The sequence below is a fragment of the Microcaecilia unicolor genome, chromosome 1, assembly GCF_901765095.1.
Source record: "Microcaecilia unicolor chromosome 1, aMicUni1.1, whole genome shotgun sequence".
NCBI classification, from domain to species: domain Eukaryota; kingdom Metazoa; phylum Chordata; class Amphibia; order Gymnophiona; family Siphonopidae; genus Microcaecilia; species Microcaecilia unicolor.
This window is the reverse complement of record NC_044031.1, coordinates 619,254,984-619,282,188: the sequence shown is the minus strand read 5'-3', so window position 1 is coordinate 619,282,188 and position 27,205 is coordinate 619,254,984. Positions and strand designations below refer to the sequence as shown.

The window sequence follows — 27,205 nt, the reverse complement described above, 5'->3', positions numbered from 1 at the left end:
GTGTCTTAAAACCTCTAGGGTGGTCTGCAGACTCCCTTTAAAAGTGGATCCCCTGACAGCTTCAGAGACTGGAGGTCCTCAGCCAACAAGGACGGTAATTCCTGGTGCCTAAAAATGCGTACCACCGAAGGATCCTCCCCCCAGAGGAACCTGAGCAGGCTCGTCCAGGGACCCCGCATCCCAATGTTCCCCACTGTCTGCCTCCCCAAGAGGCTCTGACCTGAGTTAAAGAGCATCCTCTAGGTCTCTCAACATAGCCATACGAGGCTTCTTGGCCCCAAGGGTCCACACTGAGGGCCCCAACGGCCACGTCCTGTACCGGAGGCACTGGCGGACCACCAGAAGAATCCAGCGGGAGTCCCCATTTCAAGCAATAAGCCTGATGCAACAAAAGTACAAATTCTGGGGGAAAATGAGGAGCAACCCCAGAGGCACCGTGCTGATAGAGGGCTGGTGGCTCCTCACCCAAATCAAGGGCAGGAGCAGTCTGAGTCAACATGGCAGGCATGCCTGCCAAAACTGCATCCAGCAACATGCATAGGAGGGTCAAGGTCCCCAGAAACAACCTCCATAGGCTGGTGGGGCATTTTCGCCGCACCCCTGTTAGCGACAAACTCAATTTGGGCTCCTCATTGTGAATGGGCTCTGTCTCCTCGCACACTCAGCAGAGGCCGGTGTGCACTGAAACCTCACAGCACGCCAGACTGCACAATGGCGCACCTTCTCTGGCTGTGCTGCCATGAGAGGAAGCGCCACCCTCGCAGTGTCCAGCCACCAGCGTCCCACCACGAGCACATTTCCCCTGCCGGCCACAAAGTCTGCAGCTGCAATCAACCGTGTCCATGGTGTACAGAAATGGCAGTGCCTGCACCTTAAAGCTAGGTTTGCTGGTTCGGGTTTTTTTTTTTTTGTAATTTTATATGGTGCTCTGTACCCCCCTACCCCCCCTGAATGAACTTCTCCAAGGGAAGCAGGGAGGAGAAGGTCGAGGCATATTGCCCAAGGGCAAGGGGAGCGACACACGAGGGAGGGACCCGGATCAGAGTGTATGCCCCCAAAAGGTGCAGGGGCCTAGGGCAAGAGACCAAATGCAGCTGTCCCTCTCTACAAGACAAAAGTCTTGTTTTTTAAAAATCCTTTATCCCCCCCTTTTTTTTTTAAAGAAATTACCAAACAGCCTAGGATCCCCAAGGGGAACCCAGACCATAAAGCTAACAGGGGCCAAAACCGGCGCACCCAGAAACACGGAGCAGGGCTGCACAGAACACCTACCTCTGCTGGGAGACTGAGAAATACTGAGCAGGTCAGTGTTACACAGTACCTTATACAGGAGCACTGCTCAATAGTTCTCAGTCTCCCTCTGCTGGTAGGAGTGCATATTACCCATTTGTTGGGAATGGTCTGGAGAAGACGATAAGGAATGTTAGGCACTAAGTGCTCATATGTTATACAATAGCAGCACGTATGCATGTCAGAGAGGCCAATAATTGGCAGTTATGCATGTAAGTTTTAGGCTATTTGAGTGGTTTCCACTGCATGCAGATCTCTCTCATAAATATTCATTGTGGATATACTGAAAACCTGACTGGCTGGGGTGCCTCCAGGACTAGGTTTGGGAAGCACTGGGCTATTTCTATTCTGTACACTGCAAGGGTAACTGCAAGAGAGGCACCATGGGGGAGCCAAGCGACACACACATCTTATGGAATACTATCAGTTGCACGTGAAGGACTAGAGGTTTTAAGACACGTTACTGTAATCACGAGCACAAGATACCCTGGCAGTCTACTGCATTAACATCCATCAGAAGATTCTAATACAACAAATGCATCCAGCCCGAAGCTAAGTGCCAATTTTTAATACAATTTGTATTAGTCTTAGGGTCACATTAACAGATGGAGAAAAGTAAGAGTGAGGGAGGGCTGACGTGCAATGATGTATAAAAAAGCATATAATGTGCAGTAGACCAGCCAAAGCACGATGCTATTTCACTGAGCACTCATATATCATTATTGATACCAGTGGTTTATAAGTAGTGAATTTAGTTCTTATGCACATATGATTTTATGCACAGAGTATAGCAGAGAAAAAAATAAAAAAATTGTTGACTATTAAAATGGTTTCTATAGTATAGATGCTAACCTACAGCTTGGTGCCAAGTTACAGAATTCCCCCTATTAAGCCTTCTACTTTTAATGTAGATCCCTGCTAAAGCCCAAGGAAAGATACCTCAACTTCATCCTTTGCCTGTGAGGACTGAATCTCTGCTGATACCCCAGAAACAGATACTATCACCTCTTCCTCTTTCTAAGAACAGTATACTCAAGTTCATACCCACTCTAGCAGTCCATAATGCAAAAATGCCCCTCTTGCTCACCAGTGGAGTAACACCTATAACATTCCCCACACTACTGTCCATGCTGCTCTCTCTTCCACCACTGATAGGATTGGTCCCTCTGGGGATGGAGGTATTGGCAAGGCTGCCACCAGCCCCTTGAAGCCCAGTTTTAGTCCGTCCCACCACAGCTCTGTCCACTATCTGTGTCAGCTTTGTCTGCCGTGATCTCTTCTTGCAGAGTATGGTAGTCCGTGCGGTAGGCTGTCGTATGAAGGGAGCATCACTATCATCACTGTCTGTCTCAGTGCCTCCCATAGGCTCTTCAGTCCTGTCTACAGAATCCTTTCGGCTTCTTTTCATGGGATAGCACTTCCTAAGGTCATCTTCAAGCCAATCATCAGCTAGGTATTGATCAGCAGGTATGAGTGCAGCCTCATCTCTGGGTGCCAGTAATGCAGTGGATACCTCTGCCAAGCTCTGACCAAGGAGTCTAGATTTGGCGCTACCCAAGTCACGCATGGCTTGCTGGTACATGAACCTCCCAGTGTTGGGAAGGTCCAGATCCATGTTCTTTTCTTTGTCCAACAGCCCTAAAGAAGAATCTTCACGCCTGGTACTCGGTTGCCTCCTTTCGTCTGTCAAGGTTTGCTTTCTCTCAATATCCATACATTCTAAACCCAATGGTGACTGCCGACCTATAACCCTCTTTTTGACTGGTCTCAGAGGGACCATGCTATGGTCTTGCTCTTCTTCAGATGAGTTCTCTTTGTCAGCTCTCCACATTCTCTGTCTCTGGCTCACAAAAACCTGTGTGCTGAAAGCCAACTCTTCCATGTCCTCCTCTGTATTGGAAGGCTGCAGGGGGCATTCTCCACTCTTGCTTCCCAGGACTCGAGAATAGGAAGCAGACATTGGAAAAGGCACCTCACTATCATTCTGAGGTCTTCTGCCATTTTTCTTTATTGCTAGGAAATCCACATCACAATGTTGGGTCAGAGTCTGTGAACTTTCTGCATCAAACAAGTCACTGTCATGGAAGTCTTGAGCATGTTGTGGGGCCGAGAAATCTATAGAAAGGGACAAACATATGCAGAATGAGTGAGAACCAGAGAAAGCCAAATTACTACTACTACTACTACTAACTAGCATTTCTAAAGCGCTACTAGGGTTACGCAGCGCTGTACAATTTAAACATAGAAGGACAGTCCCTGCTCAGAGAGCTCAGAGAGCTTACAATCTAAAAGACAAGAGAACAATCTAAAGACAAGTTAAATTAACAACATTTCAAGTCAATGTAAGTAATGACATCCAACGCCAAATTCCATACCCATTACACCAGGGAATTACTGCAAGCCAGTGATCATAAAAGCAATCACTATTCAAAGAATACTAAAACTCTCTCGTATACCCCAGAGAGCATATACTACTATAAAATCAACCTGCTAACACCGACAACCATGCTAAATGGTCAATGCAAGGATATTGAGAAGCTCTTCCCAGTTTTTTTTTTTTTTTGACAGACCAACCTGTCAAACAACTTCAATGAGAGGGGGAAAGATAGAAAGGCAGTCAAGCAAGAGGGGGAGGCAGGAGGAAGGAGAGGGGAGGGTGAGAAGGTGGGAAGAAGGAGAGGGGAGGGTGAGAAGGTGGGAGGAAGGAGAGGAAAAGGTAAGAAGGTGGGAGGAAGGAGAGGGTGAGAAGAGGGTGACAAGGTGAGGGTGCGACGAGGTAAGGGTGACTAAGTGAGGAAGAGGAGAGAAGGGTGAGAATGAGGAGGAAGTAAGGGTGACAAGGTGAGGATGAGCGTGAGGAGGAGTCCAGCAAGGAGGGTAGAGGCTGAGATAACAGGCCAGCAGTTGGTTTAGGGAAGGAAAAGCATTATATTTATACTTGTATATTATCTTTCTTCTAAGAAAACCCATGCAGGTTTGTGTTAAACTATGATTGTAAAACGGCATGGGTTTTCTTTGAAAACAAAACCAAACATTAATAAGGAGAAATTTTGGACTAATATTAACTGTACTCTTCAATTACTCTGATCTTATTAAGATATCATCAAATTGGATGATTTGATTAAAAAAAATCATTAGACCTTACCTGCTCCTATGCAGAAAAATAAACTTATAAGATTATCTTCACCATAAGCATTAAAGAGTTTAAAGCAATTTTATGGCATGAATCTAAAGACTTGTCAATTGAACTTTCTTGGAAATCCTAGCTTAGCTATTATAAAACAGAAGTTGCTCTGGCTAAAACATCTTATTTTGATGAATTAATTGGAGTCCCTCTTCTCAGTTCTACAGTTCTTTTTTGGACTGTAACTTATAACACCTCTATCGCTTGATGCTTTAGAAAAACAACCTGATGCTCAAAACCTAGCTGAATATTTCTCAAATGAAGTTCAAACAATTTCAAATAACTTCGTCCAGGATTCTACCATTTAAGATTGGACCCCTGTGACTCCCATACACCGATTTAATATTTCAGATCAAATTTGATCCACTTTTGATACTATTCCTTTTGTACATAAACTTGCTCAATCCCGTTGTATCTTGGATAGTTGTCCTTTTATTATTAGGAAATCCTCCTCCTGTTATGTTACATTATACAGGGCTTCTTGTCCGCAAATACCAATTTTAGTACACTGCAGATTACAAATTAAGAGCACCAAGACGTCACCTCAGGAAGTGCATACTATCAAGACTGAGATAAAACATACTTACAGTTGTAAGAACAAATCTTAAGGCTCTAATTATCCAAAATATTTCTGAAATAAAAATGTTTTGAGAGTTCTACGAAATAACTGATAATTAAGCAAATTAATCTCAAAAAGGCAGAGAGTTCCACAGCAAAACAATCTGATAATGAAGGTTCAAATAGCTTCTTAAATCTAATAAAACAAACTGCTGGAAAATTTAGCAACATTCAATCATGGGTTTTTCTATTATTACTAAGATTACTATGTTAAAGTTGTACCAAATCACATAGGTAAAGCAGTGCAACACCATAAATGATCTTAAATGTGATGATGTACAGTTTAAACTCAGCCCTAGCTTTGACCAGAAGCCAATGCAACTTCACAAGTAATGGAGTGGCTGATGTAAATCTGCCAGCTGGAAAAAAAAATCAGCTGTGCCACCAGTGCATTCTGGGATGGACTGGGCAGGGCTAAGCACTGCCATTTTGGAAGTGGAGGGGCCCGATGCAGGAGATGTTGCTCCTACCTCTAAGTTTAAAGTATTGGCAGGGGAGAGAGGTCACTAGAACACCAGGGTAAATCTCTGCTGGTGTAGGGGGGGGGGGGGGGGGGGGGCTGGGGTCCACCGGAACACCAGGGAATTATTTCAGGGAGGGGACACCGGGGAGGTTGGGAGGTGGCCCACTGGACCACCAGGGATTTTTGTGCAATCTGTCAGATGCATTTGACAGCTTTCAGTTGCGAACAGCGACAGATGCACAAAGGGGGATCCATGCATCTCATCTGCATGTGATCCCCTCTGTGCATTATTCGCTGTTTGCGACTCGATAAGTTTCACCAAGGAAGCCATATTTTATGGCTGCCCTGGTGCATCGGGCCCTAAAGTGAGTTTGGAATACCAGGTTCAGTGTTTAGCAGGCTCACTAACTTATCTAACTGCAGATACTGTGGTTTTGAAAAACAGGGTTATATCCTCAGTCTGGAAGCATATTTGTGGGGGCCCCCAGGATTGCTAGGGACTTCCCACTTGTGAGAAGTATGCCCTGCTTGCCCTTGGACAAAGCAAAGATACTTACCTGCAGCATGAATTCTCCTAGGACAGCAGGCCTTATATTCTCATAAGTGGGTAATGTGACCCGCGTTGCCCATTCAGGAGCTTATAACAAGTTTAAAAGAGCTTTGTGGAGCACGAGACACACTCCACTGCACATAGGCGAATGCCTTCCCACCTGCCGCGAGAGCAGGGTTCCCGCATTACAATACTAAAGCATCATAAATAAAAATAGGAGACAACTCCAACTGGAGGCGGGAAGGTTTTTGAGAATATAAGGCTTGCTGTATACAGAGAATGCCTGCTACAGTGAAGTATCTTCGCTTTCTCACAGCAACCAGGCTCACAGAAACAACCACCACTGATCAATTGGGCCTCACAACGGTGAGGACATAACACAGATTAACCTGAAACTGAGTGACATTGCAGCTTTGCTTTGCCTGACTCCTGCCTGCCTTGCTCAGAAGTTTGCCTGATTGTCTGATCCTCAGCCAGCCTTGCCAGTCATGTCTTCTACCTGCCAAGCCTGTCTTAATGGACCCCTGTCTGAGCCAGCCTTGCCTAGCCCGGGTGATTCGCTTGCCGCTAGCCTGATCCCGGCGGCGGCTCAAGGGCTCACTTTCCCCGAGTCTGTGACGACCAGAATGATTAAGGGGCTGATGGTTGGGAGGCGGGGATAGTGCTGGCCAGACTTATACGGTCTTTGCCAGAGCCGGTGGTGGGAGGCGGGGCTGGTGGTTGGGAGGTGGGGATAGTGCTGGCCAGACTTGTACGGTCTGTGCCCTGAAAATGACAGTTACAAATCAAGGTAAGATATACACAAAAAGTAGCACATATGAGTTTGTCTTGTTGGGCAGACTGGATGGACCATGCAAGTCTTTTTCTGCCGTCATCTACTATGTTACTATGAATGCCTCTCATATGAGGAAAAGCTTAAAAGGTTAGAATTCTTCTGCTTGGAAAAGAGATAGCTGAGGGGGCTTATGATAAGAGGTCCACAAAATACTGAGTGGTGTAGAATGGGTAAACATAAATCGATTTTTTACTCTTTCAAAAAGTACACAGACTAGGAGGCACTTAAGGAAGTTGCATAGTACTACTATTAAAACAGACCGGAAGAAATATTTGAGAGCAGCACCAGGGGGAAACACTCCGCTGCCTGGTGAGCCCCACAGCGCCCTCAACCAGGGAATCAGACACCATAATCCACCGCCTGCGTAGAATCTCATGCGGCACAAAATCCCACATTCGAAAGGCACCCCAGGCCAGAACCAACAAACAGCAAGGTGCAACTGCAAAGCTACCAGGTAAGGGAACGTATCCAGCTGCAGCCACAGGTTACTAGAAAAGAACCCAAAAATGAGATTGTGAAACCTAAGCTGTCAGCTGGGAATGGAGCCTAGTAGCGCAACAGAAATGATAAGTAGTCATAGTAGTAGTAGGATTCTGCCTGGACCACCGGGGAGTGTACGGAAGAGAAATCCCAAATGGAGCAGGGCTCCCCAGGGTTCCTTGTAAGCCCAATCCACAAACCAAGATACAAGCGTGAGCCAGAAGCATAGGACAAATAGACACCCGTACCTAGACTCGCCACCGGGAGAAGAGAAAGAGTCTCTATACAGAGAAGACTCCACAGTTCACAGCACGTAGGCCGTGAAGAAATTGTCATGGAAGTGACGTCATCGGAGAGCATGGCATCCTAATCGCCATGCTCCCAAGCGCCCACAGCAATAAATAGCGTTTTGGCGATCCCCAGAAATAAGCAGCTACAACCGGGACCAGCGGGAGCAACAGCAGACTGGTGAAATCCCGGGGCAAACATGCAGAAGCGGGGGGAGCCGGTTGATCTGTCGCAGTTCGCATATGAGCAGGACGGGCTGAAAAAAAACATGGCGGCCCGAGCAGAGGAAACTAGTGCGGAGCAGGCAATGGCGGAACTGCAGCCCTCGGGGGATGAGACAAGGTTGTGCGTTGTCCCCATTGTTGTTTGCCATGATTATGGAACCCCTGGCTATCAAGATCCGAGCGCACCCAGAGATTAGAGGCCCGAGATTAGGAAGACAGGAGACTCGGGTGCTCCTTTTTGCAGATGACATATTACTCATGTTAAAGGAGCCACTGATCTCTTTCCCAGTGATTCAAGGGATGATACAGGCCTATGGCATAGTCTCTGGATTTAGGATTAACTTCGATAAGTCAGAGGCCTTAGATAAAAATATCACCAGTCAGCAAGTGACGTCCCTCCAGTCTTTGTATCCGTTCCGTTGGGCGACCCGGCATGTGAGATACTTAGGAGTTAACATCCCCCGGCGCATAGAAGAACTATTTCAATATAACTTCCCTGAAGCAGTACGTAAGCTTCTCAAGGATCTCATCAGATGGGAGGGGTTAACACTCTCATGGACTGGGAGGATCAGCGCGGTGACAATGGTTCTGCTTCCAAAGATTCTATATCTATTCATGGCATTACCAATCGCTTTGCCTAATAACTTCCTACGAGGCCTGCTATTCATCGCAAGCAAACTGGTACTAGCGGCGGCATGGAAGCAGCCATCTCTTCCAGATCTACAAGCTATTATACGCAAACTGGATGGCATTCGATTGCTATCCAAACTTACAGCTTTGCGTACGGGACGACTGACTTTACCATAAAGTATGGGAACAATATGAGCGATGGTCATCTGATTGAAATGTATTTAATAGGTCAAATAATAGGTTAGAGAATGAGGGATAGGAGGTTTTCAAAGAAATGGGGGGGGGGGGGAAGAGGGGAATTTTTGAGGGTTTAAGGGTTTTGATTGGTCCTTAGGAATGTAATGACTTTTGAATGACATACGTGGCAGTCTTGTCGCTAAATGTGAGTTTGCGACTGATGTTAAGTTACATTTTGAAATCAAAAATATAAATGGAAAGAAATCGAAAAAACAAAAAATGAAGGCACTCTGTGTACAAGAATCCAGTCAAAAGATCAGATCGTGGTCTGGCTCCTCCTACTCACCCCTGCCAGACATGGCCTCTTTCAGCAAATTCTCAGTGTCTCGTCGCTTCTGCCTTGTCTCCTGGTCCAGGTGCTTCCTATAAATTTTTGTCCATTCTTCAAGAGTGCCCAGGGGAGCTAAACCCTGTGTAAGGAAACAGACATGAAGTACATGAATTTCACCTAATCCCTCCACATATATTTCTCCTGCAGGCCGCCTGAGATAGGAAGAAGTGTGTGTGGGGGGAGGGGGGGAAGAGAAGGAGAATTGTAAAGCTGTGTCTTGTAGGGTAGCATAGACACATACAGTGCAAGACTTCCTTTGTAAACGTCTCTGTGTAGGCTGCCTGCTCTACCCTAGAAATGTTATGAAGCTAGTACAGACTTGTCAAGTATCTGAGGGACAAAGATACAGATCACAGTCCATGACTTGAATCCAATAAACACAGTGACGGGTAAATCCATGGGTGTTGCAGCATGACATAGTAATGGGAGGTCTAATGATGACACCTATTGGCACATATACTGAGAGCACCCTGGAATTCATTATAGCATTCAAATACCAGGAAATGGGTTTAATTGATGTCAAACCATTCTCAGAGTCAATAGGACAGTGTGTATGGTTACAACTAAACTTCCATTCAATGCCTGTAGGCTCCCAACATGATTCAGTGCTAATCCATGGTACATGATAGAACATGTCCTCTCTCACTCACCTGAGCATTCTTCTGAGTCACTGAAGCTCCTCTTTTTATCAAAACGTCTGCCACCTCAAAGTGCCCACAGGCAAGAGCATCATGGAGCGGGGTTATCCCCTCACACAGAGGGCCACCAGGGTCATTAATGTTAGCACCATGTTCCAGAAGATATTGGACGATCTCTGAAGGTTATGAAGAAGTGATGCAATAAATATCAAGGAGAGAGCTGCTCAATCACCCTACTGTTTACTTTATAAACAATACCCTCTCCCCCCCCCCCCCCTTTGATGCTATGGAAAGCAACGCTCATCAACTGCAGCCCACTTAAATCGATGAGTAATACCCCCAGGAAAGAGTTGCTCAGGTTCAGTGTTCATGAACCTCAGCCTGCAAATGAAGGACTGATTTTCATCCAGGTGAGAGCAGCTAAAGATCACCAGATAACCACTTACTAACTTAAAATGTGGCTAAATATTCAACTAAATCTGACTACTGAACATCAAGCTATCCCAGTCAATTAAAAAAATAACTAATATGTCCTCTCCTACCTAGCTACATTTGTGTAGTTAATGACCATACTGCCGCACATTCAGCTGAGCAAAAGGATGAGGGAGGGGGAACAATATGGATCCATCAAGATTTGGCTACATCCTGCTTTCAGTCATCTGCATCTTGAAAGACAGCCCCTAAGTGTATAATAAAACCACCAGAACTAACAGACCACAAATTCAGCAGTGATTACTGAAGGTAACCCTTAAAGATATTGCTTGCAAGATTCAAAATTTTGATTGCCTCTTCCTTCTTACCCAGATGCCCATGGTTGCAGGCCTCATGCAGTGGGGTCCATCCACAATAATCCCGTGGGTTCAATGGATGCCCCTGACATAGAACACAAAAGAGGACATCGTCAAACACTAACATACTTGGCATGTGTCTCTGGAAGCACTATCCTTTATAAGCAGAGCACACACCAACTTCCAGTACGGACTTAGAGGCGCTATGTTGCTGAATGCATTCACCTTCATAACCAGAATATAATCAGGCTCTGCCTGTCCCTTGTATCAGGGAGTTTGCTGGTAACCTTGATGATGGTTTTCCTAGATAAGGGAGACTATCACCCATTCTGTGAGCAATATCCCACCTTAATGCAGATAAGACCACAACTCACCCATGCAAGCACACCTACTCTTATAAGTGATAACCCTCCCCTCCCTCATATATCTATATCTAGATAGATACAGTTAGTCTCATATAATGGTTAGTTACAAGCAAAACAAACCTTCTCCATCACATATTGGACCTGCTTCAAATTTCCATCAATGCAGGCTCTATGCAGCGGGGTCTCACCTTTCTCATTGCGTCGGTTCCACTGCAGACAAAAAAAAAACCCCAAAGAATAGTCAAAGACAGAATATAAGGGTACAGGATAAAGAGTGATCCGCTGACATCAATTGGGACTTGCTAAAAAGATAACCTGCTCCTGAGGCAAATGACCATTTACCTGCCATTACCCTCACAGCCTGTAGCACAAGTAGCTTTAACTTCTCGCCATTTAATCATCTAATCAATGCACCAGACCTGTGTGTCTCAGAACGGACTGTGTGAGGAAGAGCTGGAACAGCTTGGCCCTTACCGGCGACATCAGTCAGGACTCACTAAAAAAGGAAGCCTGCTCCTAAGGCATTGAACTGAAGAGATGTGCCTCTTCGTGCACAATTTTTGCTTGTTAGTAAAAAATAAAATAATTTAAAAACAATTTTAATGTTGCAAATTTATCAGCAAGCTAGATGTCTGAGTAGACACATCATGAGATGCACCAGGTCAGTTTGCTGAATCTTGTTTTTGTTACCTTATTAACAGCTTTTAAGCTTCTATAATATTTTGGATACGGGGCGTTTGGATCTAGAACTATAATGGTGGCAAAGAGGACAATCCTACTAGCGTGGCTGTCCACAGAGGGCCCTGCAGTTTCCCAGTGGAGGGGACAGATGATCCACCTGCTGCGCACAGAGAGAACAACCTTGGGAACTAAGGAGCCTAAGCTCAGGAAAAACTTTTGGCACTGTTGGACTCCATTCTGGTTGACTTTGACGGCCCAAGCCAGAGGGCAGATAATGAACATGTGATTGAGAGGGAAGTCATGTGGCTAAAGCGTGAAGGTTGCGGATCATAACTGTGCAAATTCCGGGGGGGGGGGGGGGGGGGAGAAAATTGTAAAAAGCTATTGGAGAGTGAACAGCAATGAGGTAAAAGTAGAGGTGAGTGGAAGAGAACATAGAAGGGCTGACAGGCAATGTGTTCAAATAACTTAGATGTTGTCAGGACTTATGTCAGATATGCAAATTGTACATGATCCTAAACAAATGTTGTCTTGTGATTCTCCAATAAAAATTATTGAACCATAATATGTTGGATAGGATTTTATATTTTAACTTGTATGGCCTTAAGTGGAATAGATATATGCAAGGGTTTAAACTGGCAAATACCAGTCATTATATCCCAGGTGCACCACTTTAAGTAGGGTAATGATACAAGATCCTATGATAATTTGATAGACTGCTCTATTAACATGCCAAATTTAATTGAAGTAGTCCCCATTAATTCATCTCAAAATGGGAGAATCTCTAAATCTAGTAGATCTAAAGTGCCCAAAACATTGCGAGTTTTAACACATCATCAGGGACCACTGTTTCGCATGTGCCTAGTTTAATGCCAGATGGGCAGTTAATAAAGCCTACATTATAAGACACAGTTTAGAGGAAAAGCAACCAGACCTGGTCTTCATTACAGAAACCTGGTTTCAAATAAATGATGAACCAGAAATTAGAGATCTGTGCCCGAACGGATATAACATTTTACATTTAGTAAAGGGAAAAAAAAAGAGAGCTGGGGGAGGGAAAGCGAATGCTACATACCTGTAGAAGGTATTCTCCGAGGACAGCAGGCTGATTGTTCTCACTGATGGGTGACGTCCACGGCAGCCCCTCCAATCGGAATCTTCACTAGCAAAGTCCTTTGCTAGCTCTCGCGCGCATGCGCGGCCGTCTTCCCGCCCGAAACCGGCTCGAGCCGGCCAGTCTCGTATGTAGCAAAAGAGATACAAGGGAAGACTCAACTCCAAAGGGGAGGCGGGCGGGTTTGTGAGAACAATCAGCCTGCTGTCCTCGGAGAATACCTTCTACAGGTATGTAGCATTCGCTTTCTCCGAGGACAAGCAGGCTGCTTGTTCTCACTGATGGGGTATCCCTAGCCCCCAGGCTCACTCAAAACAACAACCATGGTCAATTGGGCCTCGCAACGGCGAGGACATAACTGAGATTGACCTAAAAAATTTACCAACTAACTGAGAGTGTAGCCTGGAACAGAACAAACAGGGCCCTCGGGGGGTGGAGTTGGATCCTAAAGCCCAAACAGGTTCTGAAGAACTGACTGCCCGAACCGACTGTCGCGTCGGGTATCCTGCTGCAGGCAGTAATGAGATGTGAATGTGTGGACAGATGACCACGTCGCAGCTTTGCAAATTTCTTCAATGGAGGCTGACTTCAAATGGGCTACCGACGCAGCCATGGCTCTAACATTATGAGACATGACATGACCCTCAAGAGCCAGCCCCGCCTGGGCGTAAGTGAAGGAAATGCAATCTGCTAGCCAATTGGATATGGTGCGTTTCCCCACAGCCACTCCCCTCCTATTGGGTTCAAAAGAAACAAACAATTGGGCGGACTGTCTGTTGGGCTGTGTCCGCTCCAGGTAGAAGGCCAATGCTCTCTTGCAGTCCAATGTGTGCAGCTGACGTTCAGCAGGGCAGGAATGAGGACGGGGAAAGAATGTTGGCAAGACAATTGACTGGTTCAGATGGAACTCCGACACGACCTTTGGCAAGAACTTAGGGTGAGTGCGGAGGACTACTCTGTTATGATGAAATTTGGTGTAAGGGGCCTGGGCTACCAGGGCCTGAAGCTCACTGACTCTACGAGCTGAAGTAACTGCCACCAAGAAAATGACCTTCCAGGTCAAGTACTTCAGATGGCAGGAGTTCAGTGGCTCAAAAGGAGGTTTCATCAGCTGGGTGAGAACGACATTGAGATCCCATGACACTGTAGGAGGCTTGACAGGGGGCTTTGACAAAAGCAAACCTCTCATGAAGCGAACAACTAAAGGCTGTCCCGAGATCGGCTTACCTTCCACATGGTAATGGTATGCACTGATTGCACTAAGGTGAACCCTTACAGAGTTGGTCTTGAGACCAGACTCAGACAAGTGCAGAAGGTATTCAAGCAGTGTCTGTGTAGGACAAGAGCGAGGATCTAGGGCCTTGCTGTCACACCAGACGGCAAACCTCCTCCATAGAAAGAAGTAACTCCTCTTAGTGGAATCTTTCCTGGAAGCAAGCAAGATGCGGGAGACACCCTCTGACAGACCCAAAGAGGCAAAGTCTACGCTCTCAACATCCAGGCCGTGAGAGCCAGGGACCGGAGGCTGGGATGCAGAAGAGCCCCTTCGTCCTGCGTGATGAGGGTCGGAAAACACTCCAATCTCCACGGTTCTTCGGAGGATAACTCCAGAAGAAGAGGGAACCAGATCTGACGCGGCCAAAAAGGAGCAATCAGAATCATGGTGCCTCGGTCTTGCTTGAGTTTCAACAAAGTCTTCCCCACCAGAGGAATGGGAGGATAAGCATACAGCAGGCCCTCCCCCCAATTCAGGAGGAAGGCATCCGATGCCAGTCTGCCGGGGGCCTGAAGCCTGGAACAGAACTGAGGGACTTTGTGGTTTGCTCGAGATGCGAAGAGATCCACCAAGGGGGTGCCCCACGCTTGGAAGATCTGGCGCACCACTCGGGAGTTGAGCGACCACTCGTGAGGTTGCATAATCCTGCTCAACCTGTCGGCCAGACTGTTGTTTACGCCTGCCAGATATGTGGCTTGGAGCACCATGCCTTGACGGCGAGGCCAGAGCCACATGCTGACGGCTTCCTGACACAGGGGGCGAGATCCGGTGCCCCCCTGCTTGTTGACATAGTACATGGCAACCTGGTTGTCTGTCTGAATTTGGATAATTTGGTGGGACAGCCGATCTCTGAAAGCCTTCAGAGCGTTCCAGATCGCTCGCAACTCCAGAAGATTGATCTGTAGATCGCGTTCCTGGAGGGACCAGCTTCCTTGGGTGTGAAGCCCATCGACATGAGCTCCCCATCCCAGGAGAGACGCATCCGTGGTCAGCACTTTTTGTGGCTGAGGAATTTGGAAAGGACGTCCCAGAGTCAAATTGGAGCAAATCGTCCACCAATACAGGGATTTGAGAAAACTCGTGGACAGGTGGATCACGTCTTCTAGATCCCCAGCAGCCTGAAACCACTGGGAAGCTAGGGTCCATTGAGCAGATCTCATGTGAAGGCGGGCCATGGGAGTCACATGAACTGTGGAGGCCATGTGGCCCAGCAATCTCAACATCTGCCGAGCTGTGATCTGCTGGGACGCTCGCACCCGCGAGACGAGGGACAACAAGTTGTTGGCTCTCACCTCTGGGAGATAGGCGCGAGCCGTCCGAGAATCCAGCAGAGCTCCTATGAATTCGAGTCTCTGCGCCGGGAGAAGGTGGGACTTTGGGTAATTTATCACAAACCCCAGCAGCTCCAGGAGGCGAATAGTCATCTGCATGGACTGCAGGGCTCCTGCCTCGGACGTGTTCTTCACCAGCCAATCGTCGAGATATGGGAACACGTGCACCCCCAGCCTGCGAAGTGCTGCTGCTACTACAGCCAAGCACTCTGTGAACACCCTGGGCGCAGAGGCGAGCCCAAAGGGTAGCACACAGTACTGGAAGTGACGTGTGCCCAGCTGAAATCGCAGATACTGTCTGTGAGCTGGCAGTATCGGGATGTGTGTGTAGGCATCCTTCAAGTCCAGAGAGCATAGCCAATCGTTTTCCTGAATCATGGGAAGTAGGGTGCCCAGGGAAAGCATCCTGAACTTTTCTTTGACCAAATATTTGTTCAGGGCCCTTAGGTCTAGGATGGGACGCATCCCCCCTGTTTTCTTTTCCACAAGGAAGTACCTGGAATAGAATCCCAGCCCTTCTTGCCCGGATGGCACGGGCTCGACCGCATTGGCGCTGAGAAGGGCGGAGAGTTCCTCTGCAAGTACCTGCTTGTGCTGGAAGCTGTAAGACTGAGCTCCCGGTGGACAATTTGGAGGTTTTGAGGCCAAATTGAGGGTGTATCCTTGCTGGACTATTTGGAGAACCCACTGATCGGAGGTTATGAGAGGCCACCTTTGGTGAAAAGCTTTCAACCTCCCTCCGACTGGCAGGTCGCCCGGCACTGACACTTGGGTGTCGGCTATGCTCTGCTGGAGCCAGTCAAAAGCTCGTCCCTTGCTTTTGCTGGGGAGCCGAGGGGCCTTGCTGAGTCGCACGCTGCTGACGAGAGCGAGCGCGCTGGGGCTTAGCCTGGGCCGCAGGCTGTCGAGAAGGAGGATTGTACCTACGCTTGCCAGAAGAGTAGGGAACAGTCTTCCTTCCCCCGAAAAATCGTCTACCTGTAGAGGTAGAAGCTGAAGGCTGCCGGCGGGAGAACTTGTCGAATGCGGTGTCCCGCTAGTGGAGCTGCTCTACCACCTGTTCGACTTTTTCTCCAAAAATGTTATCCGCACGGCAAGGCGAGTCCGCAATCCGCTGCTGGATTCTATTCTCCAGGTCGGAGGCACGCAGCCATGAGAGCCTGCGCATCACCACACCTTGAGCAGCGGCCCTGGACGCAACATCAAAGGTGTCATACACCCCTCTGGCCAGGAATTTTCTGTACGCCTTCAGCTGCCTGACCACCTCCTGAAAAGGCTTGGCTTGCTCAGGGGGGAGAGCATCAACCAGGCCCGCCAACTGCCGCACATTGTTCCGCATGTGTATGCTCGTGTAGAGCTGGTAAGACTGGATTTTGGCCACGAGCATAGAAGAATGGTAGGCCTTCCTCCCAAAGGAGTCTAAGGTTCTAGAGTCCTTGCCCGGGGGCGCCGAAGCATGCTCCCTAGAACTCTTAGCCTTCTTTAGGGCCAGATCCACAACTCCAGAATCATGAGGCAACTGAGTGCGCATCAGATCTGGGTCCCCATGGATCCGGTACTGGGACTCGATCTTCTTGGGGATGTGGGGATTAGTTAATGGTTTTGTCCAGTTCACAAGCAATGTCTTTTTCAGGACATGGTGCAAGGGAACAGTGGACGCTTCCTTAGGTGGAGAAGGATAGTCCAGGAGCTCAAACATTTCAGCCCTGGGCTCGTCCTCCACAACCACCGGGAAGGGGATGGCCGTAGACATCTCCCGGACAAAGGAAGCGAAAGACAGACTCTCAGGAGGAGAAAGCTGCCTTTCGGGAGAGGGAGTAGGATCGGAAGGAAGACCCTCAGACTCCTCGTCAGAGAAATATCTGGGGTCTTCTTCCTCCTCCCACGAGGCCTCACCCTCGGTGTCAGACACAAGTTCACGGACCTGTGTCTGCAACCGTGCCCGACTCGACTCCGTGGAGCCACGTCCACGATGGGGGCGTCGAGAGGTAGACTCCCTTGCCCGCATCGGCGAAGCTCCCTCCGCCGACGTAGTCGGGGAGCCTTCCTGGGAGGCGACGGCAGCCGGCACCGCACGCGGTACCGGCGCCGGAGACCTCACCTCAGGCGATGGGTCAGCCGGCGCCACGCTCGACGGTACCGGCGGCGCAAGCACCGCCGGTACCGGAGGGGTAGGGCGCAATAGCTCCCCCAGAATCTCTGGGAGAACGGCCCGGAGGCTCTCTTTCAGAGCGGCTGCAGAGAAAGGCATGGAGGTCGATGCAGGCGTCGACGTCAGAACCTGTTCCGGGCGAGGAGGCTGTTCCGGGCTGTCCAGAGTGGAGCGCATCGACACCTCCTGAACAGAGGGTGAGCGGTCCTCTCGGTGCCGATGCCTGCTGGGTGCCGACTCCCTCGGCGACCCAGAGCTCTCGGTACCGACACGGGAAGGGGACCGGTGACGATGCTTCTTCGATTTCTTGGAACAAAGCATGTCACCGGAGCTTCCCGGTACCGACGAGGAGGACGTAGAATCCAGCCGTCGCTTCCTCGGGGCCGAGGCCGAGGCCGAAGGAGGTCGGTCTCGGGGGGGCTGTACCGCAGGAGCCCTCAGGGTAGGGGGAGACCCACCCGAAGGCTCACCGCCACCAGCAGGGGAATGGACAGCCCTCACCTGCACTCCTGTCAGTCAGCGAGATAACCCGGGCGCACTGGGTGCACTTCTTGAAGCCGCTGGAAGGCTTCGATGTCATGGGCGGAAAAATTACGCCGGCGAAATCAAAATCCGAAATGACGAAAATGAGCACCAAAAACTTTGAGGGAGAAAAATCTCGACCGAGGCCGAAAAGAGGCCTACCCCGACGACGAAAGAAAACTTACCGGGGCAAAGACTGGAAATACGGGTAGGGGCAAACGAAACCCAAGGGGGTTTGCAGAGCACTTCCCGAACGAAATCAAATATTTTCCGAAGAAAAAACACGTCGATTAGACAAAGGACGCGCGAGGTCGACTCTCCGGGGCTCGACACGGCGAAAAACACAGCCGTACCGAGTGCGGACGAAAGAAGACTGGCCGGCTCGAGCCGGTTTCGGGCGGGAAGACGGCCGCGCATGCGCGGTGCACGCAGGCGCGCGAGAGCTAGCAAAGGACTTTGCTAGTGAAGATTCCGATTGGAGGGGCTGCCGTGGACGTCACCCATCAGTGAGAACAAGCAGCCTGCTTGTCCTCGGAGAAGGTCAAATATAAGTTATTTTTCAGATTTCAATTAAGAACAAGCTACCTCTCATTGTCATTGGAAATACTGGTGTGTACTATACCAGATGACTCATTATTCAATACTTTATCTTGTATTCTATTTTTTTTGTCCACCTAGCAAATGATGGGAAGCTCAGGCTCCTTTTTTTAAAATTATACTGACTTGTAGCATGGAATGTCCCAATAGAGTGTTATTAGGAGATTTAAATTTACATCTTGAAAAAAATGTATGAGCCTAAGGTGTTAATTTTTGACTTTTTAAAATCATTAGGCTTTGACTGGCCCACAGCCAATACTATGCCTATAAAGGGTTTGAGCACAAATTTTCAGAATTATTGGTTTTGCTGGAAAACAAACAAATATATAAAAATGGTCCACCAATGTAACAATGGAACTGGCTGGCTGAATACTAAAAGGTTAATCACCACATCTCCAAAGAACTAAGTCTGTATATTGACAGCAATCAAATAGAATAGAAAGTCCATCTACCTGAAACTCTCAGACAATGACTTAATCCAGTCAAGTACTACAACACTGGTTTTTGAGATGGAGCATGGTAGCTGGTCACATGTTTCCTGCCTCACCAATCACAGAAACCCATTTTTTTTAGCTATCCATGAGTTTTCATTGGATCAAATACACCCCACCTGACTTCAGCCTATGGTCCAACAAGAAATTATATAAAACGGAAACACATTCTGCCATCGTTTTTTTCCTTTTTTTTTTATTTGTTAAACTTTTTATTAATATTCCAACAATGTATTACATTCTTAAACATTATTCCTATACATAGCTCATCTGCAACATTCAATCTTTGTTAACATTCTTTTATTTTTCCCCCCTTCCCCATTATTCCCCAACCCCCCCTCCTCCCTTTCCTCCCCCCTCCCCTCCTCCCATTAGCTCACCTAATCGTAATCATTAGCTCACTCTTCCGCATTGGGTTTATATTTTCCCTTTCGCCTATCAGTCATTTTTTCCATTCCCATCAAGAAGTACAATTTATTTTCCCAATCCCGTCTCGTGGGGCCTGTTCTTTGTTTCCATTTCAGTGCTATTGTTGTTTTGGCTGCTGCTAGGCACATACGCTTTATTCGAGTTTGCCATGCCTTCCCTCCCTTATTCCCGTAGCCCAACAAACACCATTTGGGATCACAGGTGAACTGAATCCCTATTGCTTGAGTTATTAATCCTGTAATCATTTCCCCAAACTCTTGTATAATGGGGCATGTCCACCAAATGTAATAATATGTTCCTTTCCCTTCTTCACAGCGCCAGCATTTATCTGATGCATTAGGGAACATTGCTTTTAATCTGTCAGGTGTATAATACCAGCGACTCATTACTTTATAAGCGTTTTCCTTCACCAGTACACAGATAGATGCTTTTTTAACCTCTATACACATTTTCTTCCATTCTCCCCCAGTGAATTCTTGTTCGAGATCCTGTTCCCAAACTTTCATATAGGGTAATTTTTCAAAGGTAGTGCCCCTAATATGTTCATATAATTTAGAGATCCCTTTTCCTCCACCATAAAGGGACCCCCATAGGTTTTCAAACTTTTCATTATCTATCCAGTTACCCTTATTCCATTTTGCTGTCACCATATAATTTCTAACTTGAAGATATGCATAGATTTCTGTCTCAGGAAGATCATATTCCTTACTAAGCTCTTCAAAGTTTTTAATTTTGCCCTCTCTTGTAAACTCACGAAACCTAATTAAACCTTTATCATACCATGAGGCAATTATCTTGTTTTCCTGCCCCCCAGGAAACCCCGGTTCTTGTGTGAGCCAAGCGTATGTGGATCTATTATGTGGTCCCCTGAGTTTCCTTTTGAGCTTACCCCATAATATTAACAAATGTGAAACGAAGGGATTCAATGTTAAAGCGAATGCTACATACCTGTAGAAGGTATTCTCCGAGGACAGCAGGCTGATTGTTCTCACTGATGGGTGACGTCCACGGCAGCCCCTCCAATCGGAATCTTCACTAGCAAAGGCCTTTGCTAGTCCTCGCGCGCCAACGCGCACCGCGCATGCACGGCCGTCTTCCCACCCGAAATCGGCTTGTGCTGGCCAGTCTCATATGTAGCAAAACAAAGACAAGGGAAGACACAACTCCAAAGGGGAGGCGGGCGGGTTTGTGAGAACAATCAGCCTGCTGTCCTCGGAGAATACCTTCTACAGGTATGTAGCATTCGCTTTCTCCGAGGACAAGCAGGCTGCTTGTTCTCACTGATGGGGTATCCCTAGCCCCCAGGCTCACTCAAAACAACAACCATGGTCAATTGGGCCTCGCAACGGCGAGGACATAACTGAGATTGACCTAAAAAATTTACCAACTAACTGAGAGTGTAGCCTGGAACAGAACAAACAGGGCCCTCGGGGGGTGGAGTTGGATCCTAAAGCCCAAACAGGTTCTGAAGAACTGACTGCCCGAACCGACTGTCGCGTTGGGTATCCTGCTGTAGGCAGTAATGAGATGTGAATGTGTGGACAGATGACCACGTCGCAGCTTTGCAGATCTCTTCAATGGTGGCTGACTTCAAGTGGGCTACCGACGCTGCCATGGCTCTAACATTATCAGCCGTGACATGACCCTCAAGAGCCAGCCCAGCCTGGGCGTAAGTGAAGGAAATGCAATCTGCTAGCCAATTGGATATGGTGCGTTTCCCCACAGCCACTCCCCTCCTATTGGGATCAAAAGAAACAAACAATTGGGCGGACTGTCTGTTGGGCTGTGTCCGCTCCAGGTAGAAGGCCAATGCTCTCTTGCAGTCCAATGTGTGCAGCTGACGTTCAGCAGGGCAGGAATGAGGACGGGGAAAGAATGTTGGCAAGACAATTGACTGGTTCAGATGGAACTCCGACACGACCTTTGGCAAGAACTTAGGGTGAGTGCGGAGGACTACTCTGTTATGATGAAATTTGGTGTAAGGGGCCTGGGCTACCAGGGCCTGAAGCTCACTGACTCTACGAGCTGAAGTAACAGCCACCAAGAAAATGACCTTCCAGGTCAAGTACTTCAGATGGCAGGAATTCAGTGGCTCAAAAGGAGGTTTCATCAGCTGGGTGAGAACGACATTGAGATCCCATGACACTGTAGGAGGCTTGACAGGGGGCTTTGACAAAAGCAAACCTCTCATGAAGCAAACAACTAAAGGCTGTCCTGAGATCGGCTTACCTTCCACACGGTAATGGTATGCACTGATTGCACTAAGGTGAACCCTTACAGAGTTGGTCTTGAGACCAGACTCAGACAGGTGCAGAAGGTATTCAAGCAGGGTCTGTGTAGGACAAGAGCGAGGATCTAGGGCCTTGCTGTCACACCAGACGGCAAACCTCCTCCACAGAAAGAAGTAACTCCTCTTGGTGGAATCTTTCCTGGAAGCAAGCAAGACACGGGAGACACCCTCTGACAGACCCAAAGAGGCAAAGTCTACGCTCTCAACATCCAGGCCATGAGAGCCAGGGACCGGAGGCCGGGATGCAGAAGCGCCCCTTCGTCCTGCGTGATGAGGGTCGGAAAACACTCCAATCTCCACGGTTCTTCGGAGGACAACTCCAGAAGAAGAGGGAACCAGATCTGACGCGGCCAAAAAGGAGCAATCAGAATCATGGTGCCTCGGTCTTGCTTGAGTTTCAACAAAGTCTTCCCCACCAGAGGTATGGGAGGATAAGCATACAGCAGACCCTCCCCCCAATCCAGGAGGAAGGCATCCGATGCCAGTCTGCCGTGGGCCTGAAGCCTGGAACAGAACTGAGGGACTTTGTGGTTGGCTCGAGATGCGAAGAGGTCTACCAAGGGGGTGCCCCACGCCTGGAAGATCTGTCGCACTACACGGGAATTGAGCGACCACTCGTGAGGTTGCATAATCCTGCTCAACCTGTCGGCCAGACTGTTGTTTACGCCTGCCAGATATGTGGCTTGGAGCACCATGCCGTGACGGCAAGCCCATAGCCACATGCTGACGGCTTCCTGACACAGGGGGCGAGATCCAGTGCCCCCCTGCTTGTTGACGTAGTACATGGCAACCTGGTTGTCTGTCTGAATTTGGATAATTTGGTGGGACAGCCGATGAAGCCCATCGACATGAGCTCCCCACCCCAGGAGAGACGTATCCGTGGTCAGCACTTTTTGTGGCTGAGGAATTTGGAAAGGACGTCCCAGAGTCAAATTGGACCAAATCGTCCACCAATACAGGGATTCGAGAAAACTCGTGGACAGGTGGATTACGTCTTCTAGATCCCCAGCAGCCTGGAACCACTGGGAAGCTAGGGTCCATTGAGCAGATCGCATGTGAAGGCGGGCCATGGGAGTCACATGGACTGTGGAGGCCATGTGGCCTAGCAATCTCAACATCTGCCGAGCTGTGATCCGCTGGGACGCTCGCACCCGCGAGACGAGGGACAACAAGTTGTTGGCTCTCGTCTCTGGGAGATAGGCGCGAGCCGTCCGAGAATCCAGCAGAGCTCCTATGAATTCGAGTCTCTGTACTGGGAGAAGATGGGACTTTGGATAATTTATCACAAACCCCAGTAGCTCCAGGAGGCGAATAGTCATCTGCATGGACTGCAGGGCTCCTGCCTCGGATGTGTTCTTCACCAGCCAATCGTCGAGATATGGGAACACGTGCACCCCCAGCCTGCGAAGTGCCGCTGCTACTACAGCCAAGCACTTTGTGAACACCCTGGGCGCAGAGGCGAGCCCAAAGGGTAGCACACAGTACTGGAAGTGACGTGTGCCCAGCTGAAATCGCAGATACTGTCTGTGAGCTGGCAGTATCGGGATGTGTGTGTAGGCATCCTTCAAGTCCAGAGAGCATAGCCAATCGTTTTCCTGAATCATGGGAAGGAGGGTGCCCAGGGAAAGCATCCTGAACTTTTCTTTGACCAGATATTTGTTCAGGGCCCTTAGGTCTAGGATGGGACGCATCCCCCCTGTTTTCTTTTCCACAAGGAAGTACCTGGAATAGAATCCCAGCCCTTCTTGCCCGGATGGCACGGGCTCGACCGCATTGGCGCTGAGAAGGGCGGAGAGTTCCTCTGCAAGTACCTGCTTGTGCTGGAAGCTGTAAGACTGAGCTCCCGGTGGACAATTTGGAGGTTTTGAGGCCAAATTGAGGGTGTATCCTTGCCGGACTATTTGGAGAACCCACTGATCGGAGGTTATGAGAGGCCACCTTTGGTGAAAAGCTTTCAACCTCCCTCTGACTGGCAGGTCGCCCGGCACTGACACTTGGATGTCGGCTATGCTCTGCTGGAGCCAGTCAAAAGCCCGTCCCTTGCTTTTGCTGGGGAGCCGAGGGGCCTTGCTGAGGCGCACGCTGCTGACGAGAGCGAGCGCGCTGGGGCTTAGCCTGGGCCGCAAGCTGTCGAGAACGAGGATTGTACCTACGCTTGCCAGAAGAGTAGGGAACAGTCTTCCTTCCCCAAAAAAATCTTCTACCTGTAGAGGTAGAGGCTGAAGGCTGCCGGCGGGAGAACTTGTCGAATGCGGTGTCCCGCTGGTGGAGCTGCTCTACCACCTGTTCGACTTTCTCTCCAAAAATGTTATCCGCACGGCAAGGCGAGTCCGCAATCCGCTGCTGGATTCTATTCTCCAGGTCGGAGGCACGCAGCCATGAGAGCCTGCGCATCACCACACCTTGAGCAGCGGCCCTGGACGCAACATCAAAGGTGTCATACACCCCTCTGGCCAGGAATTTTCTGCACGCCTTCAGCTGCCTGACCACCTCCTGAAATGGCTTGGCTTGCTCAGGGGGAAGCGCATCAACCAAGCCCGCCAACTGCCGCACATTGTTCCGCATGTGTATGCTCGTGTAGAGCTGGTAAGACTGGATTTTGGCCACGAGCATAGAAGAATGGTAGGCCTTCCTCCCAAAGGAGTCTAAGGTTCTAGAGTCCTTGCCCGGGGGCGCCGAAGCATGCTCCCTAGAACTCTTAGCCTTCTTTAGGGCCAGATCCACAACTCCAGAATCATGAGGCAACTGAGTGCGCATCAGATCTGGGTCCCCATGGATCCGGTACTGGGACTCGATCTTCTTGGGGATGTGGGGATTAGTTAAAGGCTTGGTCCAGTTCGCAAGCAATGTCTTTTTGAGGACATGGTGCAAGGGAACAGTGGACGCTTCCTTAGGTGGAGAAGGATAGTCCAGGAGCTCAAACATTTCAGCCCTGGGCTCGTCCTCCACAACCACCGGGAAGGGGATGGCCGTAGACATCTCCCGGACAAAGGAAGCAAAAGACAGACTCTCAGGAGGGGAAAGCTGTCTTTCAGGAGAGGGAGTGGGATCGGAAGGAAGACCCTCAGACTCCTCGTCAGAGAAATATCTGGGGTCTTCTTCCTCTTCCCACGAGGCCTCACCCTTGGTGTCAGACTCAAGTTCACGGACCTGTGTCTGCAACCGTGCCCGACTCGACTCCGTGGAGCCACGTCCACGATGGGGGCGTCGAGAGGTAGACTCCCTCGCCCGCATCGGCGAAGCTCCCTCCGCCGACGTAGTCGGGGAGCCTTCCTGGGAGGCGACGGCAGCCGGTACCGCACGCGGCACCGACGCCGGAGACCTCACCTCGGGCGATGGGCCAGCCGGCGCCATGCTCGACGGTACCGGCGGCGCAAGCACCGCCGGTACCGGAGGGGTAGGGCGCAGCAGCTCTCCCAGAATCTCTGGAAGAACGGCCCGGAGGCTCTCGTTCAGAGCGGCTGCAGAGAAAGGCATGGAGGTCGATGCAGGCGTCGACGTCAGAACCTGTTCCGGGCGTGGAGGCTGTTCCGGGCTGTCCAGAGTGGAGCGCATCGACACCTCCTGAACAGAGGGTGAGCGGTCCTCTCGGTGCCGATGCCTGCTGGGTGCCGACTCCTTCGGCGACCCAGAGCTCTCGGTACCGACATGGGAAGGGGACCGGTGACGATGCTTCTTCGACTTCTTGGGACGAAGCATGTCACCGGAGCTTCCCGGTACCGACGAGGAGGACGTAGAACCCAGCCGTCGCTTCCTCGGGGCCGAGATCGAAGAAGGTCGGTCTCGGGGGGGGCTGTACCGCAGGAGCCCTCAGGGTAGGGGGAGACCCACCCGAAGGCTCACCGCCACCAGCAGGGGAATGGACAGCCCTCACCTGCACTCCAGACGAAGCACCACCGTCCGACGACATCAGCAGACGAGGTCCCGGTACCACCGACGTCGATGCAGCTGTCCGATGTCTCGGCGCCGATGCAGAGGGCCGATGCCTCGATGCACTCGATGTACTGGCCGCCGAGGTTGAAGGTCTGGACGCTGAAGACGTCGATGCACTCGATACCCCCGGTGCCGATGCCGACGAAGAGCCCGAGAACAAAATGTTCCACTGGGCTAACCTCGCTACCTGAGTCCGCCTTTGCAAAACGGAACACAGACTACAGGCCTGAGGGCGGTGCCCAGCCCCCAGACACTGAAGACACGACGCGTGCCTGTCAGTGAGCGAGATTACCCGGGCGCACTGGGTGCACTTCTTGAAGCCGCTGGAAGGCTTCGATGTCATGGGCGGAAAAATCACGCCGGCGAAATCGAAAGACGAAATGGCGAAATTTGGCACAGAAAAAAGGGAAATTTCGACCGGGGCCTAAGTAAGGCCTACCCCGACGACGAAAGAAAACTTAACGGGGCGAAAAAACTCGAAGTAGAGGAAGGAAAAACCAAAAGTGGTTAATCCAAACAATTTCTGGATTTCTCACAGAAAACAGTCGTAAAACGACGCGCAAGGCCGACTTTTCGGGGCACGAACGGTAAAGTACAACCGTACAGAGCGCGGAGAAAAGAAGACTGGTCGGCACAAGCCGGTTTCGGGCGGGAAGACGGCCGCGCATGCGCGGTGCGCATTGGCGCGCGAGGACTAGCAAAGGCCTTTGCTAGTGAAGATTCCGATTGGAGGGGCTGCCGTGGACATCACCCATCAGTGAGAACAAGCAGCCTGCTTGTCCTCGGAAAATGTTTTATACGTATGTTCAGGGATAGACCCCCAGAGCAGTGCATCCAGCCTACCTTCCTGTACAAATATCTGTTCTAACTGGGTAATCGGAGAAAGGTCAACTCTGCTCCAGACCTCAATTTGTCGCAGTTGGGCTGCCCAGTAATACCAAGTAATATTAGGGATTCCTCTACCCCCTAGTTCTACTGCTCTCCACGTTATTTTCCGTGATAATCTGGCTGGATGTCCTGCCCATATGAACTCCCCAATTTCCGTCTGTAGTTTCTGTAATTCCCCTTTAGGGACAGTTATTGGCAGTGTTTGAAATAAAAATAACAGTCTAGGAAGGATATTCATCTTGACCACCGCTATACGACCCCACCATGACAACAATCCTCCCTTCCACTGCTGCAGGTCTCTTCGAATAGCTGCTATAAGCGGTGTATAATTCAATAAGTATAATGTGTTTAGATCCCGGGGTACATTTATGCCCAAATAGCGAAAATTTCTGCCTGTCCAGCGAAAGCCATGTCTCTTCCCAAGTTGTTCTATTTCCTGATCAGTGGCAGTTATTCCCATGAGTTCAGATTTATCAAAGTTTACACGAAAACCTGACAGTGACCCAAAAAGATTTAATTCCTTTATTAGCACTGGCAGCGTCGTGTGTGGTTTGCCAATGTAGAACAGCAAATCGTCCGC

General features: G+C 49.4%; 1 protein-coding gene across 1 annotated transcript in view; it reads right to left on the bottom strand.

Annotated features, from left to right (window-relative positions):
* The window catches only part of TONSL (tonsoku like, DNA repair protein), a 281,739-nt gene that overhangs the window by 114,202 nt on the left and 140,332 nt on the right, over positions 1–27,205 (bottom strand). Inside the window, exons 13-17 of the mRNA XM_030220206.1 lie at positions 11,042–11,131; positions 10,569–10,641; positions 9,781–9,944; positions 9,086–9,209; positions 2,378–3,405 (exon numbers count right to left, since the gene is read on the bottom strand). Coding sequence (XP_030076066.1) covers positions 2,378–3,405; positions 9,086–9,209; positions 9,781–9,944; positions 10,569–10,641; positions 11,042–11,131 — 1,479 coding nt within the window. The remainder of the gene's footprint in view (positions 1–2,377; positions 3,406–9,085; positions 9,210–9,780; positions 9,945–10,568; positions 10,642–11,041; positions 11,132–27,205) is intronic.